General features: G+C 42.9%; 1 protein-coding gene across 1 annotated transcript in view; it reads right to left on the reverse strand.

The window, feature by feature from the left end:
- LOC106611537 (GPI ethanolamine phosphate transferase 2, catalytic subunit-like) overlaps nucleotides 1-17,315 on the reverse strand; it is a 145,631-nt gene that overhangs the window by 85,893 nt on the left and 42,423 nt on the right. Inside the window, 1 exon segment of the mRNA XM_082955571.1 lies at nucleotides 847-985. Coding sequence (XP_082811697.1) covers nucleotides 847-985 — 139 coding nt within the window.

The following is a 17,315-nucleotide window of genomic DNA, read 5'->3' on the forward strand; positions in this document are numbered from 1 at the left end:
TCATCTCTAGGAGACAGAACGCGTCTCCTTCCTGAGCGGTATGACGGCGGCGTGGTCCCATGGTGTTTATACTTGCGTACTGTTGTTTGGAAATTGCTCCCAAGGATGAACCAAGGATGACTTGTGGAGGTCTACAATTTTTTTCCTGAGGTCTTTGCTGATTTTCCTTTGATTTTCCCATGATGTCAAGCAAAGAGGCACTGAGTTTGAAAGTAGGCCTTGAAATACATCCACAGGTACAACTCCACCTGACTCAAATGATGTCAATTAGCCTATCAGAAGCTTCTAAAGCCATGACACCATTTTCTGGAATTTTCCAAGCTGTTTAAAGGCACAGTCAACCCACTGGAATTGTGATACAGTGAATGATAAGTGAAATAATCTGTCTGTAAACAATTGTTGGAAAAAATTACTTGTGTAATGCACAAAGTAGATGTCCTAACCGACTTGCCAAAACTATAGTTTGTTAACAAGAAATGTGTGAAGTGGTTGAAAAACGAGTTTCAATGACTCCAACCTAAGTGTACGTAAACTTCTAACTTCAACTGTATTTATCCAGGCGTGTATGCGTGTGTGGCTCAGGCACTCTGGATTAGGCCCCTGCTTATCATAAGTGATATTAATCCCCAATCAGGGAAAAAGGGAAAATGTGGCTATGTGAAAACAAATGTAAATGCATATAAAAGGGGTGGACCGAAGCTACGATATTTTCACTATATCGTTACGGAGCCGTGCTGTGATATGGATTTGAACACGGGTGGGAATGTGCCTAGCTGCGCACTGACAGCAAGACAGACTGAGAGCGACAGGCTAAAGGATAACAGGAGAGCCAATGAAAGTGCTTACCTTTCCTCTTGAAGGCAGGGCTGATGAGCACCAGGGGGGTGTTGACCTCGTGCGCAGACGAGCCCCTGTGGCTGCCCGTCTCGGACATCCCGTGGTCCCCATACAGCACCAGCAGGCAGGGTAGTGCACCCTCTGTCTCCTGAGGACACATGGGACATAAGCAGACCAAATGTTGACATATGGCCATTTATCAGAAACTTTTAATCCACTGCAATTCACAGTTAGCATATATTCAGTATGTGGCCCATGACATAAGACTGAGTCTGGGGAGGGAAAAACTCTGTCTTCATCAGCCTCGATAGGCTATCCTTCACAGATAATGACAGCCTGAAAGTGCCAGCAGTAGTACTATTGTATCCCTTCGGCAGTTTGTAAGCATAATGGGTTCATATTTTTACATTGTAAAATGACAATTATTCCACCTGTGCAGTCAATTCAGGGCTACTTCAATATTCTAGCCACGGACATCTGATCTCTACTCAACTCCCTATGAGGGATTTATCAGGAAGAAAGTGTGGGCTTCAACAGGTAATAGAAACACACAGTCAGCGCAGAAATGGGGGTTGTGGAAATATCTGTTTGAAATAGAAGCCTGCTGCTGGAAGAAGCAGCCTCACCTCATGTCCTCCATTCACTGGAGCAAAACAGGGAGTTTCTAAACAGCGCCTGAGCGGCTAGGCTCACTCTCTCTTCAGGGAATGGAAGTTGGTTAGCTCCGTTTCACTTCAAAGAACCTCTCAGGCACTCTCTTCCAAACGAGCGGGCCTCCTTTAGCAGCGCAAGCTAACAAAAGCTTGAGTCCCTACCAGTTTAGCTGCTCGCCCTAACCAAGCCAGCTATGTTCAAATCAATGGCATTTTAACGCTAAGTGAGCGAGCTACACTCCAAACCTTCCTCCTCCTCATCAGCATCCTGCATAGCCAGCTACTCTCATGGGTAGTTCATGCTAAAAGTGTCATCTACTATAGACTATTATATCCATCTCCTAGTAGATTATACTTCCCAAAAAAAAGCTAACCCTCTCTGAGAGCTGAATCTGTACTGTACAGTATATGCATGAGGAGGCTGAGAGACGTGATCTGGCAAAGTCACCTGTGGCCATTCCAAATATAATTTTACTGTCATGTGACCATGAATATCAACCACTCATTGGTACATGCTTTATTTTTCCCAAAGCCACAGTTTCAAACTATCGGGTGGCGGGAAATTCCGACTGCGTCTTCAATAGAAAGTTATTTTGGGTTTTGGGAAACCCATGTCAGGCTCCTCAGAACTCACCAAGTAGCTAGTAAGGAAGCTAGTAGCACTGCAGCAGTAAATCCTAGTAATTCAATAAGCCATATTTCACCGAAATGTCTAGGCCTATTCATTAATTCAAGAAGCAATACTGAATCACAACAACAGTATTAACTGCAAATGCAAAGACAGTTGGGCTTTACGTAATAGTCATTTGCGCTGCGCGGAAAAAGGGATACAACTCCAATAGATGAAGTCTGGAGATGAAGAAAGGTGAAGTCGAGGCCTCGAGCCCCCACAACACTTGGCCAACTTTGATTGGTGTTTAAGCAGCGAGTCAGGGACCTGCTCGCCACCAGCACTCTGTGAGGGTTCCTGACTGCCAGGCAATTTGTATTTCTGATGAAACAACTCCAAGGCCTCCTCGAGCGGGGCGCTTAGCATCAGCAGGAGAGCGTCAATCTGCCAGACATCGGAAGTTGCAGTTGCAGTCTGGTGGAAGGCAAGGAGACAAACGTTGAAAAGTCTGTCAGGAATGAAGATCGATGAACCGCGGGCGAAAAAAGAGTGGCCTTATCACCCTGGATTGGGTTATTCGTTCAGTTGAGTCTTTAAGGAGGTAGAGCAAAAGGAACAGGGGAAAGAGAAAAATGCTCCTTTCCTCCCCTGCACTGAGGCAGCCATTGTGATTTACGATGCGGTACTGCAAGTGTGCTCATTTGTAGCCTACCAAATACATATGTTGCCATGCCTTATTCCGATTGATTTAATGCCAAGCTTCTGGGAGTATTCGACAAATTGTAAATGTTTCACAAAGCGGAATGAACAACATGACACCAACCAATGAAAGGCAATTAGTCTTCAACTTTTCACACGGCAAGTTGTGTGGGTGAAGGGGAGTGCAATTTGCAGCATCATTACAGAGTTTAGATCATAACGTGAGAGAGTGATGTCCTAGGAGAATAGGGGCTGACCCCGAGGCAAATTGTGGCAAGAATGAAAAAGGAAAAGGTAAAAGGATGAGGAATGGCCTTGTCCTGCATGTCAACCTCCTATTACCGAGGTCAGCACTCAACAGAGCTTTAAAAATGGGAAGAAAATCAATACTTTTCAAACCAAATGACAAACCTTCTCTGAAGTCTGTGCGTCTTTGCTGAAACGTTGATCGCTCAGGAACTCATAGCGAATGCACCAGATCAAGACCACTATTGAAAGCTGTAGACTTCATGCCTTTGAATGTCATAGTGACATGAAATGTCATACCAAAATGGATAAATGCATGGAAGTTCTCTGGGTAGTCGCAAAAAGAGGATGTTTTTATGGATTGTTCTGTGGCTTGAAACAGGCTGCTCAAAGTGTTTTGATCACAATTGAAGTTTGAAATATTCTGGTTTCACCTTTTAAAAATGCACAGTATCTGCAGAGACATCCTTTGGGGGTTTTGCAAGGAAAATGTTTTACCTTCCCAAAACAATCATTGATCACATTTTCAAACATGTTCTTTGAGGTCCCCTTAGAGGCCTTAGGTTCTTTCCATGAGTGATGAGAGACCCCTTTATCAGGCCAAGCTTTCTGTGAAGACTATCTACCTTGAAGAGGTTCAGCTTTGACTTTCTAAATTCAAGTTCTCAAAATGTTTAATTTCAAGTAGTCAAGGTATAGTTTTATTTGTTGATAATAATATGGAGAATGCCTTGCCTCAGTTGTCCAGGAATTGACCCATAGATAATTCTATGGGTGTGTATCTTTAGTGATTCAATACACATATTGATACTTGGGCTTCAATATGATACAGGAACTATGACATACACTTTGGAGCCATTCAATACAATAACATGGTGCACGGACAGTGCAATGTCATTTGGTTTGGCCTAACGGTAATAAACACACCATGAATGTGTTGGGTCATGGATAAGACCAGAGTTACTGTGGGAAAAGTATTGGCCTGTGTGTGTTTGATAAGGGAATGCTCCGCCCTTTCAGATAAGATAGAAACACCAATCACTTGAGGCTGAGAGCAAAGGTTAATTTGACTCTGTGCTTTAGGGACAGACTTATCTTAAATTTCTCATTTGACCACAGTACACAGTCAGCTCCGATATGGCCATGTTTTCCTCTTCTCTGGAAGACCACCTCCGCTGCTCTGTCTGTACAGAGATCTACACCTAGCCAGCTGCCAGCCAGCACAACCTCTGCATTTTTTAAAACTTTTATTTAAGCAGGGTCTCTTTCACAAGGGAGCCCTGTATATACAATTTCATAGGAGCAAAATCTAAAATAAAATAAAATAAAATATAAAACAAGTAAAATCCACCACACCAGAAATTGAAGAAAAACGATTACATTCGTCAATAAGAAGGTCCCCAATCAATCATTTGAATTGCAGGAGCAGCACCAGAACATACAATTGTAATGTATTTTGTAGTTGGTTTCAGCAATGAGGTGCTTTAAAACTAAAAGTGGATTTATCTAGTTCGGTGGAGACTCAAGGAACCTCAAGAGTTAACCAACCTTGTGAACGGGTTTGGTATCTCATGTTTTTATATTTTAACAGCGGAGTTAGGTAAGTCGGAAGCTTGAGTAAACAAAAAGGGAATAACGAAGTGATCTACGGGACTTTAATGAGGACCAGCCAGCCTTTTGATACAGGATGAAGCGGTGAATAATAAAACTGTCACCTGTGGTTTAAATGGGTACTTTGGGATTTTCCCAGAGTCAGATGAACTTGTGGATACCATTTTTATGTCTCTGTGTCCATTATGAAGGAAGATAGAGGTAGTTTCGAGAGCCAATGCTAACTAGCGTTAGCTCAATGACTCGGAGTCTATGGGTATCTGCTAGCATGCTCGCAGATACTCATAGACGTCCATGGGTTGACAGATCATTCTCAAACCACCTGTATAGGCCTGATCCAGGCCTATTTCATTCAACCTTTGAATGAGAATGTAACGGTCAACAGTGTCGAAGGCCCTGGGAAGGTCTATAAATAAGGCAGCACAATGGTTTTTATAATCTAAGCAATTTAACACATCATCTAGAACAAGCGTAGCAGTTGAAACGGTGCTATGCACAGGTCTAAAACCAGACTGGTGCACATTAAGAATAGGATGAAAAGTTTAAAAAGTTCTTAGCTGAGAGTTGGCCAGGGATTCTAAAACATTTGGAAAGGCAAGATAATTTAGAAATGGGATGGTCGTTATCTAAGTCAGAAGGATTTCCTTCGTTATATAGGGGGCGAATATGTGTCGCTTTCCAGATCTTAGGGAGAACACCAGAAACAATTGTCAGGTAAAACATATTAGGTTAATGATTCTGGGGCAGAGCACTGCAGTAAGTGTAATGAACACGATGGGAGACAGAGAGCTGGTTTCAAGAGCAGGGCGCAGCAGGTGTTTATTTGTAAAGGACCACAGGAGGAGGCAGGTAGCTGGGTCCAGGGGCAGACAGAAAGTCATACACAGGGGGTCCAAAAAGGCAACAGTACAGACAGGGAAAAGGCTAGTAACGTCATCAGGGAGATCAGGCAATAGGTTGATAACAGGAAATCCGATAGGTTAAAGTACAGGCAGGGAATAGGCAAAAGGAGTAGTTAGTGATGCAGGAAAAAAAACTATCATACACGGGAGGATTTAGATTACGGGAAAAACAGAGCTCAGAATAGAAGTGTGTCACAAAACAAACAACACTTCACAATGATGGGGTGTAAAGAACTGAACTAAATAGTGTGTGGTAATGACATACAGGTGTGTGAACAGGTGATCAGAATTCAGGTGATTGGGATTTGGAAAGTGAGCTGCGTTCAGGGGATCTGTGCGTTTGAGAGTGTGAGCTGGAAAGTGGGCAGGAAAATGAGCTGCGTTCAGGGGATCTACGTGTTTGAGAGTGTGAGTTGGAAGCAGACGTTACAGTAAGAAGCATGGGTTCATACACATTTTGACAGATGGAATTTCATGACTTTTCCATTACTAACAATTTGTGGCATTTCTATGTAAGTATAAAAAAAGTCCTGTCATAGATATCACGTGGTGTTCCACAAGGTTGGGTCCAGTACTGTTCAGTTTATATACAGTTGAAGTCAGAAGTTTACATACACCTTAGCCAAATACATTTAAACTCAGTATTTCACGATTCCTGACATTTAATCCTAGTAAAAATTCCCTGCCTTAGGTCAGTTAGGATCACCACTTTATTTTAAGAATGTGAAAAGTCAGAATAATAGTAGAGAGAATGATTTATTACTATTCCTCCTGACAGAGCTGCTGTAACTGAGTCAGGTATGTAGGCGTCCTTGCTCGCACACGCTTTTTCAGTTCTGCCCACAAATTTTCTATAGGATTGAGGTCAGAGCTTTGTGATGGCCACTCCAATACCTTGACTTTATTGTCCTTAAGCCATTTTGCCACAACTTTGGAAGTATGCTTGGGGTCATTGTCCATTTGGAAGACCCATTTGCGACCAAGCTTTAACTTCCTGACTGATGTCTTGAGATGTTGCTTCAATATATCCACGTAATTTTTCATCCTCATGATGCCATCTATTTTGTGAAGTGCGTCATTCCCTCCTGCAGCAAAGCAGCCCCACAACATGATGCTGCCACCCCCGTGTTTCACAGTTGGGATGGTGTTCTTCGGCTTGCAAGCCTCCCCCTTTTTCCTCCAAGCATAACAATGGTCATTATGGGCAAACAGTTCTATTTTTTTTTTTCATCAGACCAGAGGACATTTCTTTAAAAAGTACGATCTTTGTCCCCATGTGCAGTTGCAAAACATAGTCTGGCTTTTTTAAGGCGGTTTTGGAGCAGTGGCATCTTCCTTGCTGAGCGGCCTTTCAGGTTATGTCGATATAGGACTCGTTTTTACTATGGATATAGATACTTTTGTACCTGTTTCCTCCAGCATCTTCACAAGGTCCTTTGCTGTTGTTCTGGGATTGATTTGCACTTTTCACGCCAAAGTACGTTCATCTCTAGGAGACAGAACGTGTCTCCTTCCTGAGCGGTATGACGGCTGCGTGGTCCCATGGTGATTATACTTGCGTAGTACTGTTTGTACAGATGAGAGGGAAATACTTATTTCCCTCATTAAAATGCAAATCAATTTATAACATTTTTGACATGCGTTTTTCTGGATTTTTTTGTTGTTATTCTGTCTCTCACTGTTCAAATAAACCTACCATTAAAATTATAGACTGATCATTTCTTTGTCTGTGGGCAAATGTACAACATCAGCAGGGGATCAAATACTTTTTTCCCTCACTGTATATCTGTTCCTGGTTCTACATTTTTTGAATGGGGCATGCTTATTTAAGATGGTAAGGAAAGGACTTTTAAAGAATAACCAGGCATCCTCTACTGACGGAATGAGGTCAATATCCTTCCAGGATACCCGGCCCAGGTCGATTAGAAAGGCCTGCTCGCTGAAGTGTTTTAGGGAGCGTTTGACAGTGATGAGGGGTGAGCGTTTGACAGTGATGAGGGGTGGTCGTTTGACCGCAGACCCATTACGGCTGCAGGCAATGAGGCAGTGATCGCTGAGATCTTGGTTGAAAACAGCAGAGGTGTATTTGGAGGGCGAGTTAGTTAGGATAATATCTATGAAGGTGCCCGTGTTTACGTATTTGGGGTTGTACCTGGTAGGTTCATTGATCATTTGTGTGAGATAGAGGGCATCTAGCTTAGATTGTAGGACAGCCAGGGTGTTAAGCATGTCCCAGTTTAGGTCACCTAACAGTACAAGCTCTGACAATAGATTGGGGGCAATCAATTCACATATGGTGTCCAGGGCACAGCTGGGGTCAGAAGGTGGTATATAGCAAGTGGCAATGGTGAGAGACTTGTTTTTGGAAAGGTGGATTTTTAAAAGTAGAAGCTTAAACTGTTTGGGCACAGACCTGGATAGTATTACAGAACTCTGCAGGCTATCTCTGCAGTAGATTGCAACGCCGCCCCCTTTGCCAGTTCTATCTTGTCGGAAAATGTTATAGTTAGGGATGGAAATTTCAGGGTTTTTGGTGGCCTTCCTAAGCCAGGATTCAGACACGGCTAGGACATCCGGGTTGGCAGAGTGTACTAAAGCAGTGAATAAAACAAACTTAGGGAGGAGGCTTCTAATGTTAACATGCATGAAACCAAAGCTTTTACGGTTACAGAAGTCAACAAATGAGAGCGCCTGGGGAATGGGAGCGGAGCTAGGCACTGCAGGGCCTGGAATAACATCTACATCACCAGAGGAACAGAGGAGGAGTAGGATAAGGGTACGGCTAAAGACTATAAGAACTGGTCGTCTAGTGGGTTCAGAACAGAGAGTAAAAAGAGCAGGTTTCTGGGCACGGAAGAATAGATTCAAGGCATAATGTACAGACAAGGGTATGGTAGGATGTGAATACAGTGGAGGTAAACCTAGGCATTGAGTGACGATGAGAGAGGTATTGTCTCTAGAAACACCATTTAAACCAGGTGAGGTCACCGCATGTGTGGGAGGTGGAACAAAAAGGTTAGCTAAGGCATATTGAGCAGGGCTGGAGGCTCTACAGGGAAATAAGACAATAATCACCAACCAAAACAGCAATGGACAAGGCATATTGACATTAGGGAGAGGCATGCGTAGCCGAGTGATCATGGAGTCTAGTGAGTAGCTAGGTGGGCTGGAGACACGGCAGTTCAGACAGCTAGTGGGCCGGGGCTAGCAGGCTAGCAGAAGGGCCATAGGGGGACGTAGCGACGGAAGAGTCAATTGTAGCCCCCTCGAGCGGTTACGTCGGCAGACCAGTTGTGATGGATCGGCAGGGCTCTGTGTAGTAAAAGGGTCCAGGCCAATTGGCAAAATAGGTATTGTAGCCCAAGAAAATTGGCTGATGGACCTCTTCAGCTAACAGTCCGATATGCTCTAGACAGCTAGCGGGCCGCAGCTAGCAGGCTAGCAGATGGGCATTTTGGGGACGTCGCAACAGAGGAGCCTGTTGAAAACCCCCTCGGGTGGATTACGTCGGTAGACCAGTCGTGATGGATCGGCGGGGCTCCGTATCAGCAGTAAAAGGGCTCAAGGCCAACTGTGCGCCACCCTATGGGACTCCCAATCACGGCCGGTTGTGAGACAGCCTGGATTTGAACCAGGGTGTCTGTAGTGACGCCTCTAGCACTGAGATGCTGGGCGTTTCCCACACATCTGTCAGAGATAGAATCGCCTGTCCGTCCAGCCGCCACTCAGTCTGCAGTCCCACATCGACTGTAGACGCATGGAGAGGAGAGTGGTCAGGAACATAGTCACTGTCCAGCCACCGTGGGTCAACTCTCTGTTCGGCAAAGTGTTTGACCGCACCCAGAGGCGTCTTGGGAGGTGGACCAGCAACCTGTTTGAACACATTCAGAGGCTTCTGTGGAGCTGGACCTGCGGTACCAGGAAGAGCAATCTTCTGCTCCGAACCAAGATTAGGTCCAAGGATGCGGCTGACATGGACATGGCTGAGTTTGGGGGGTTTCTAGATTGATGGATATCTAAACCACTAGACATTGTCATCTGTGAGACTGTGATGCCATTCCTAGCTTAGATGACAAAAAATTGTTAATTCTGTTGTAATTATTCCACAGATCATAGTAACACATTTGTATTAATGATCTAAAACATATTTTCAACGCAGTATTTAGGAGTTGCGTGTACTTTAATTGCTTTATATAAATATACTACTGTACATCCAGAAAAAACTACGAAAACAATAATGTACAACAGGAGATCAAGAGGAGACAAACAGTAGAATCAAAACCAACTAAAAAGAATGAGCCACAAACAGTGAATAATCTTTACTGAACATAGAGGATGAAAAGCAAATCCCAGCATTTTTGTGTGTGTGCGTGCATGCCTGTGCTAAAAAGGGATCTGAGAGCCACCAGTCTGGAAATCACATTAAATGAGCTTAGGACAAAAAGTGTTAGAAACCACTGTACTAGGGAATGGAACAGGCAATGGAAAAGGGGATGGAGTCCAATCTGTCACTTTTCTTGCATGGTTTCATGCATAAGAAAGCATTGTTGGTTAAGGACCCCGCCTAATAAGCAATGCTCAGTCCTGCATAGTGACAGTGCAACACTAATACTGCATGAGAGTGAAAACAATCACACTGCGGGAAATGTGCTGTACGCATCATCACTTCACTAAAAATGGGGAGCAATGTCACCTTGAATTTCAAAGCAAAAATTAAAACATGACATGTTGTCTACAGACTCCGTATTCTCATCGGCTTGTGAAAACAATGCTAATACAGTTGAAGTCGGGAGTTTACATACACCTTAGCCAAATACATTTAAACTCAGTTTTTCACAATTCCTGACATTTAATCCTAGTAAAAATTCCCTGTCTTAGGTCAGTTAGGATCACCACTTTATTTTAAGAATGTGAAATGCCGGAATAATAGTAGAGAGAATTATTTATTTCAGCTTTTATTTCTTTCATCACATTTCCAGTGGGTGAGAAGTTTACATGCACTCAATTAGTATTTGGTAGCATTGCCTTTAAATTGTTTAACTTGTGTCAAACGTTTCAGGAAGCCTTCCAAAAGCTTCCCACAATAAGTTGGGTGAATTTTGGCCATTCCTCCTGACAGAGCTGATGTAACTGACTCAGGTTTGTAGGCCTCCTTGCTCGCACACGCTTTTTCAGTTCTGCCCACACATTTTCTATAGGATTGAGGTCAGGGCTTTGTGATGGCCACTCCAATACCTTGACTTTGTTGTCCTTCAGCCATTTTGCCACAACTTTGGAAGTATGCTTGGGGTCATTGTCCATTTGGAAGACCCATTTGCGACCAAGTTTTAACTTCCTGAATGATGACTTGAGATGTTGCTTCAATATATCCACATAATTTTCCCTCTCGTGATGCCATCTATTTTGTGAAGTGCACCAGTCCCTCCTGCAGAAAAGCACCCCCACAACGGTTGGGATGGTGTTCTTCGGCTTGCAAGCCTCCCCCTTTTTCCTCCAAACATAACAACGGTCATTATGGCCAAACAGTTCTATTTTTTGTTTCATCAGACCAGAGGACATTTCTCCAAAAAGTACGATCTTTGTCCCCATGTGCAGTTGCAAACCGTAGTCTGGCTTTTTTATGGAGGTTTTGGAGCAGTGGCTTCTTCCTTGCTAAGCGGCCTTTCAGGTTATGTCGATATAGGACTCGTTTTACTGTGGAAATAGATACTGTTGTACCTGTTTCCTCCAGCATCTTCACAAGGTCATTTTACTGTGCTGTTGTTCTGGGATTGATTTGTACTTTTTGCACCAAAATACATTTATCTCTAGGAGACAGAACACGTCTACTTCATGAGTGGTATGACGGCTGCGTGGTCCCATGGTGTTTATACTTGCGTACTATTGTTTGTACAGGTGAACGTGGTACCTTCAGGCGTTTGGAAATTGCTCCCAAGGATGAACCAGACTTGTGGAGGTCTCCAATTTTTTTCTGAGGTCTTGGCTGATTTCTTTTTATTTTCCCAGTTTGAAGGTACATCCACAGGTACACCTCCAATTGACTTAAATGATATCAATTAGCCTATCAGAAGCTTCTAAAGCCATGACATAATTTTGTGGAATTTTCCAAGCTGTTTAAAGGCACAGTCAACTTAGTGTATGTAAACTTCTGACCCACTGGAATTGAGATAGTGAATTATAAGTGAAATAATCTGTCTGTAAACAATTGTTGGAAAAATTACTTGTGTCATGCACAAAGTAGATGTCCTAACCGACTTGCCAAAACTATAGTTTGTTAACAAGAAATGTGTGAAGTGGTTGAGAAACGAGTTTTAATGACTCCAACCTAAGTGTATGTAAACTTCCGACTTCAACTGTACATAGAGCTATCCAAGCAGAACATGGGCTAAGAGTGTACATAATCATAGCAGGAGGAAACGTCACCAGCCATAACGTGCATCTTCTTCACAGCTTTCTATGAGTGCCATTTGCCATTTTCTAGCCTAGGTCTAATTATGCTAGTGTGGATCTTAAATTATAGGCATGCCACTCAAAGAGGAGCTCTCTCTCTCTCTAGTTTGAAATAGGAGGAGACTCCGCCTAAAGAAGGGTATAAATACTTGTGCTAGTGGAAACATGTTTTTGTGTTATTCACTCAATATTAGGAAGGTGTTCCTAATGTTTGGTACACGGTATACTTTGTTTTCTGTCTTTCTGTTGTCTGGAGGTCAAACCAAGATTGTTAAAACAGTCATTCTGGACAACCCCTCCCGTTCTCTCTGCCTTTTCTCTCACACTCCAGTTAATGTCACCTCTCCCAGCTCTTACTGACACCTACTCTCTCTTTTCATTTACTTTAACCAGCATCATCACCCACTGAGCAACAACTGACACCGGACGTACATGGACATTAAAAAGTAGTTGAAACGTGGTCAAGTCCACCCTGGCCTTGATGTTAACGTCCACAGATGGACCCGGACTGGACCAAATTTGAACCTATCATATACAGTGCATTCGGAAACTATTCAGACCGCTTGACTTTTCCCACATTTTGTTACGTCAAAGCCGTATAATAGAATTGATTCTATCTCCACACAATACCCCATAATGACAAAGCAAAAACAGGTTTTTGGAAATTTTGCAAATCAAAAACAGAAATATCACATTTACATAAGTATTCAGACCCTTTACTCAGTACTTTTTTTAAGCACCTTTGGCAGTGATTACATCCTTGAGTATTCTTGGGTATGATGCTACAAGCTTGGCACACCTGTATTTGGGGAGTTTCTCCCATTCTTCTCTGCAGATCCTCTCAAGCTCTGTCAGGTTGTATGGGGAGCTTTGCTGCACAGCTATTTTCAGGTCTCACCAGAGATGTTCGATCGGGTTCAAGTCCGGGCTCCGGCTGGGCCACTCAAGGACATTCAGAGACTTGTCCCTAAGCCACTCCTATGTTGTCTTGGCTGTATGCTTAGGGTCGTTGTCCTGTTGGAAGGTGAACCTTTGGCTCAGTCTGAGGTCCTGAGCGATCTGGAGCAGGTTTGCATTAAGGATCTTTCTGTACTTTGCTCCGTTCATTTTTCCCTCGATCCTGACTAGTCTCCCAGTCCCTGCCACCAAAAAACATCCCCACAGCATGATGCTGCCACCACCATGCTTCACCGTAAGGATGGTGCTAGGTTTCCTCCAGACCTGACGCTTGGCATTCAGGCCAGTTCATCACACCAGAGAATCTTGTTTTTCATGGTCTGAGAGTAATTTAGGTGCCTTTTGGGAAACTCCAAGCGGGCTGTCATGTGCCTTTTACTGAGGAGTGACTTGCGTCTGGCCACTACCAAAAATGCCTGATTGGTGGAGTGCTGCAGAGATGGGTGTCCTTCTGGAAGGTTCTCCCTTCTCCACTCTGGAGCTCTGTCGTAGTGACCATCGGGTAATTGGTCACCTCCCTGACCAAGATTCTTCTCCCCCGATTGCTCAGTTTGGCCGGGTGGCCAGCTTTAGTCTTGGTGGTTCCAAACCTCTTCCATTTAAGAATGATGGAGGTCCACTGTGTTCTTGGGGACCTTCAATGCACCAGACATTGTTTGGAACCCTTCACGCAGATCTGTGCCTTGACAGAATCCTGTATCGGAGATATACGGACAATTCCTTCAACCTCATGGCTTGGTTTTTCCTCTGATATGCAACTGTGGGACCTTATGTAGACAGGTGTGTGCCTTTCAAAATCATGTCCAATCAATTGACTTTACCACAGGTGGACTCCAATCAAGTTGTAGAAACATCTCAAGGATGATCAATGAAAACAGGATGCACCTGTGCTCAATTTTGAGTCTCATAGCAAAGGGTCTGAATACCTATGTGAATAAGGTATTTCTGTTTCTTTGTTTTAATACATTTGCAAAAAATTCTAAAAACCTGTTTATGCTTTGTCATTATGGGATATTGTGTGTCGATTGATGAGGAAGAAAATGTATTTAATACATTTTTGAATAAGGCTGTAATGTAACAAAATGTGGAAAAAGTAAAGGGGTCTGAATACTTTCCGAATGCACTTTACTTACACTGAGTACACAAAACATTAAGAACACCTGCTCTTTTCATGACATAGACTGACCAGGTGAATCCAGGTGAAAGCTATGATCCCTTATTGATGTACTTGTTAAGTCCACTTCAATCAGTGTAGATGAAGAGAAGACAGGTTAAAGAAGGATTTTTAAGCCTTGAGACATTTGAGACATAGATTGTGTATGTGTGCCATTCAGAGGCTGAATTGGCAAGACAAAAGATTTCAGTGCCTTTGAACAGGGTACGGTTGTAGGTGCCAAGCGCACCAGTTTGTGTCAGTAACCGCAACGCTGCTGGGTTTTTCATGCTCAACAGTTTAAAGTGTATCAAGAATGGTCCACCACCCAAAGGACATCAAGCCAACTGGGGGCAGGCATCCCTGTGGAACGGTGGAGGGTGCAACTGAATATTAGGAAGGTGTTCCTAATGTTTGTTATACTCAGTGTGTGTTTCACACATTTGGATAGCACAGTACATTAGAGTACAGTTAGTGGAGCACAGTAGGGTACAATGCCCTACAAAGATAAAATGCAGTAACTATGAATTTGGTAAAAAATCTTTGATCTGTTGTAATGGCCAGGTATATTGTCTGATTAATATGGTATTTAGTTCTGACACAAGAACAAGCCATCAGAATATATCATGGAGTATCTGTCACACCCTGATCTGTTTCACCTGTCCTTGTGATTGTCTCCACCCCCTCCAGGTGTCCCTTGTATTCCCCAGTGTATTTATCCCTGTGTTTCCTGTCTCTCTGTGAAAAGTTTGTCTTGAATGCACCAAGTCAACTAGTGTTTTTTCCCGTTCTCCTGCCTTTGCTATTGTCCTTTTTCTAGTCCTCCTGGTTTTGATTCTTGCCTGTTTCTGGACTCTGACCCGTCTGCCTGACCATTCTGCCTGCCTTGACCTCGAGCCTGCCTGCCACTCTGTACCTCATGGACTCTGATCTGGTTTTGACCTTTTGCCTGTCCACGACCCTTCTCTTCCCTAGTCCTTTTTGGATGATTAAACATCTAAGACTCGAACCATCTGCCTCCTGAATCTGCATCTGGGACTCGCCTTGTGTTATGATAGTATCGTAAATTGCTGTCTGTCTAGACAGAAAAATACTTTAAAAAATAATACAGTTACTGTGTTTTGTCTTTGTGGGGCAGTACAGTACAATACAGTACGTTGAATAGAGCACAGTAGAGTACAATATAATACAGTATAGGACAGTAGAGCACAGTATATTGTACTGTACTGAACACTACTCTGCTCTTTTGTTCTGTATTGTACTGCACTCTACTGTGGTCTGCTGCAATGTGATGTCAAAACTTGTGAAACACGAGGAGAAAGACATTCATATCCATAATTTTGCATTTCTGTGCAGTACAGATCAGGGAGCCATGATGTCACTCCGTTACTGTAATTCCGTTACCGGGTATAAATCCACTTCACTTACTGTAGTTCAATAGGTTGTTTTCAAACTCATGGCGCCATGTCATAGCTGACACCCATTCTTTCTGCAGGAGATTTTTTCCTAATTCCGTTACCAAAGTTTTTCCACTAAAGTAGTCCTTATGCAAGAGTATGGTTTAACTTTGAAAACAATGTTTTTTTTATTAGCACATATTTTAAAGTAAAAAAACTGAGTCAAAGCGTAATTCCGTTACCATGGAATTGCCCCCAATTCATCTGAAGACTCAACAACACTTACATTCTTTCCAAAAGACTAATAAGAAATAGAATTGATGAAGTGATTATGAACATGAAAGAAAAAATGCAATTTGATTGGCTGGATCGAGTGCCCCGGCAAGCGCATAGACTTAATAATTTAGAGGCCCACTGAATAAAGACTAGATTCCTACATGGTTACATTCAAGAGAAGTGAAACTCAATCTGGTATTAAATTATGTCTGTATTACAAAATTCCACACACATAAGCACTGCTGCTTCTTTAAGAGAAGGTATTTCATCTGAGGATGTGAATCGGTAATGCACAAACCTCTCCACATTTAATAGAAAATGCGCGTTTCTCCATCAGCGTGTATTAAACGGTGGTCTATGCCAGGGTCTCCTCAAACTGGGTCCTGGGGACCCCCTGGATGCACGTTATGGGTTTTGCCCTAGCGCTACACAGCTGATTCAAAGAACAAACTCTTCAATAAGCTTTGATTATTTCCATCAGATGTGCTAAGGCAAAAACCTAAATGTGCACCTAGGGGCGGCCCCAGGACCGACTTTGGGAAACCCTGCTCTATGAAACCATTTGGTGATCAATTTGATTTCCTCAAGGTTTTAGAAAAATGCAGCTTAGCCGTAGCTGAAAGAGTTTACCTTTTTACATTAACACAATCCCAAAAACCTCCGATGCAGGGGCATGTTTTCAATCTCAGAGAACAAATTCTTTCTATACACTGAAGGACGAACATTCAGTGTATACAAGAAATTGGTTCTCGCCGGTAAAAATACTTCCAATTAAATTCAAACTCAATTCAATTCCTGTATTCCAGTTCCTGTGTGTGTTTTTACCTTTCAAGTCAGAACGTTTAAATAGACTAGTTATGCTCTCCTTTGATAGACATCGGAGGATAAGTGCAAAAACTAAATGCATTATCAAAAAAGTGTAGAGTAGAAGAGTCCGATGTTGTTTCATGGCTAATTCTTTACTGCTTTGTTTGAAAAATGTCCCCCCTTGCCACTCTAATGAGCAGTCAGGTCTTCTCGATCTGGGTGATTGAGATTGATCATGGGAGGAAGAAAAGCTGTTCAGCGATGTCTATTATATTATTGGAGTTGGAGTTATTTTATTTTTACAGGGACAGTGCACATTTATCAACGTTTCAGTAAAAGTGCCAGTTTTAGCCAGCCGGCTAATTTTCAACCGCAGTCCCTGGGCAGGTTATTTCTGCTTCATGCTCAGCGTACGGGTAAGTGTGGGACTTGCCATTCTTTAATTCTACATTTGTGTTCCAACCCAGGTCATCAAACCTTAGGAGTAGTTGAATCAAGTGTTGCTGAGCTATTAGATCCAGGACTAGACTGATTGGCTGGAGAGTGCACATACAAATTTGTTGTGTTACAAAGTGTCACGCCCTGACCAGTAAATGGGTCATTTGTCATTGTAGTATGGTCAGGGCGTGGCAGGGGGTGTTGTTTTTGTGTGTTTTGGGGTTGGTTTATTTAGAGGGGATTTGTTCTAGTTTTCATTTTCTATGTTTGTTTTCTGTA

The sequence above is a fragment of the Salmo salar genome, chromosome 09 (assembly GCF_965601325.2).
Source record: "Salmo salar chromosome 09, fSalSal1, whole genome shotgun sequence".
NCBI classification, from domain to species: Eukaryota; Metazoa; Chordata; class Actinopteri; order Salmoniformes; family Salmonidae; genus Salmo; species Salmo salar.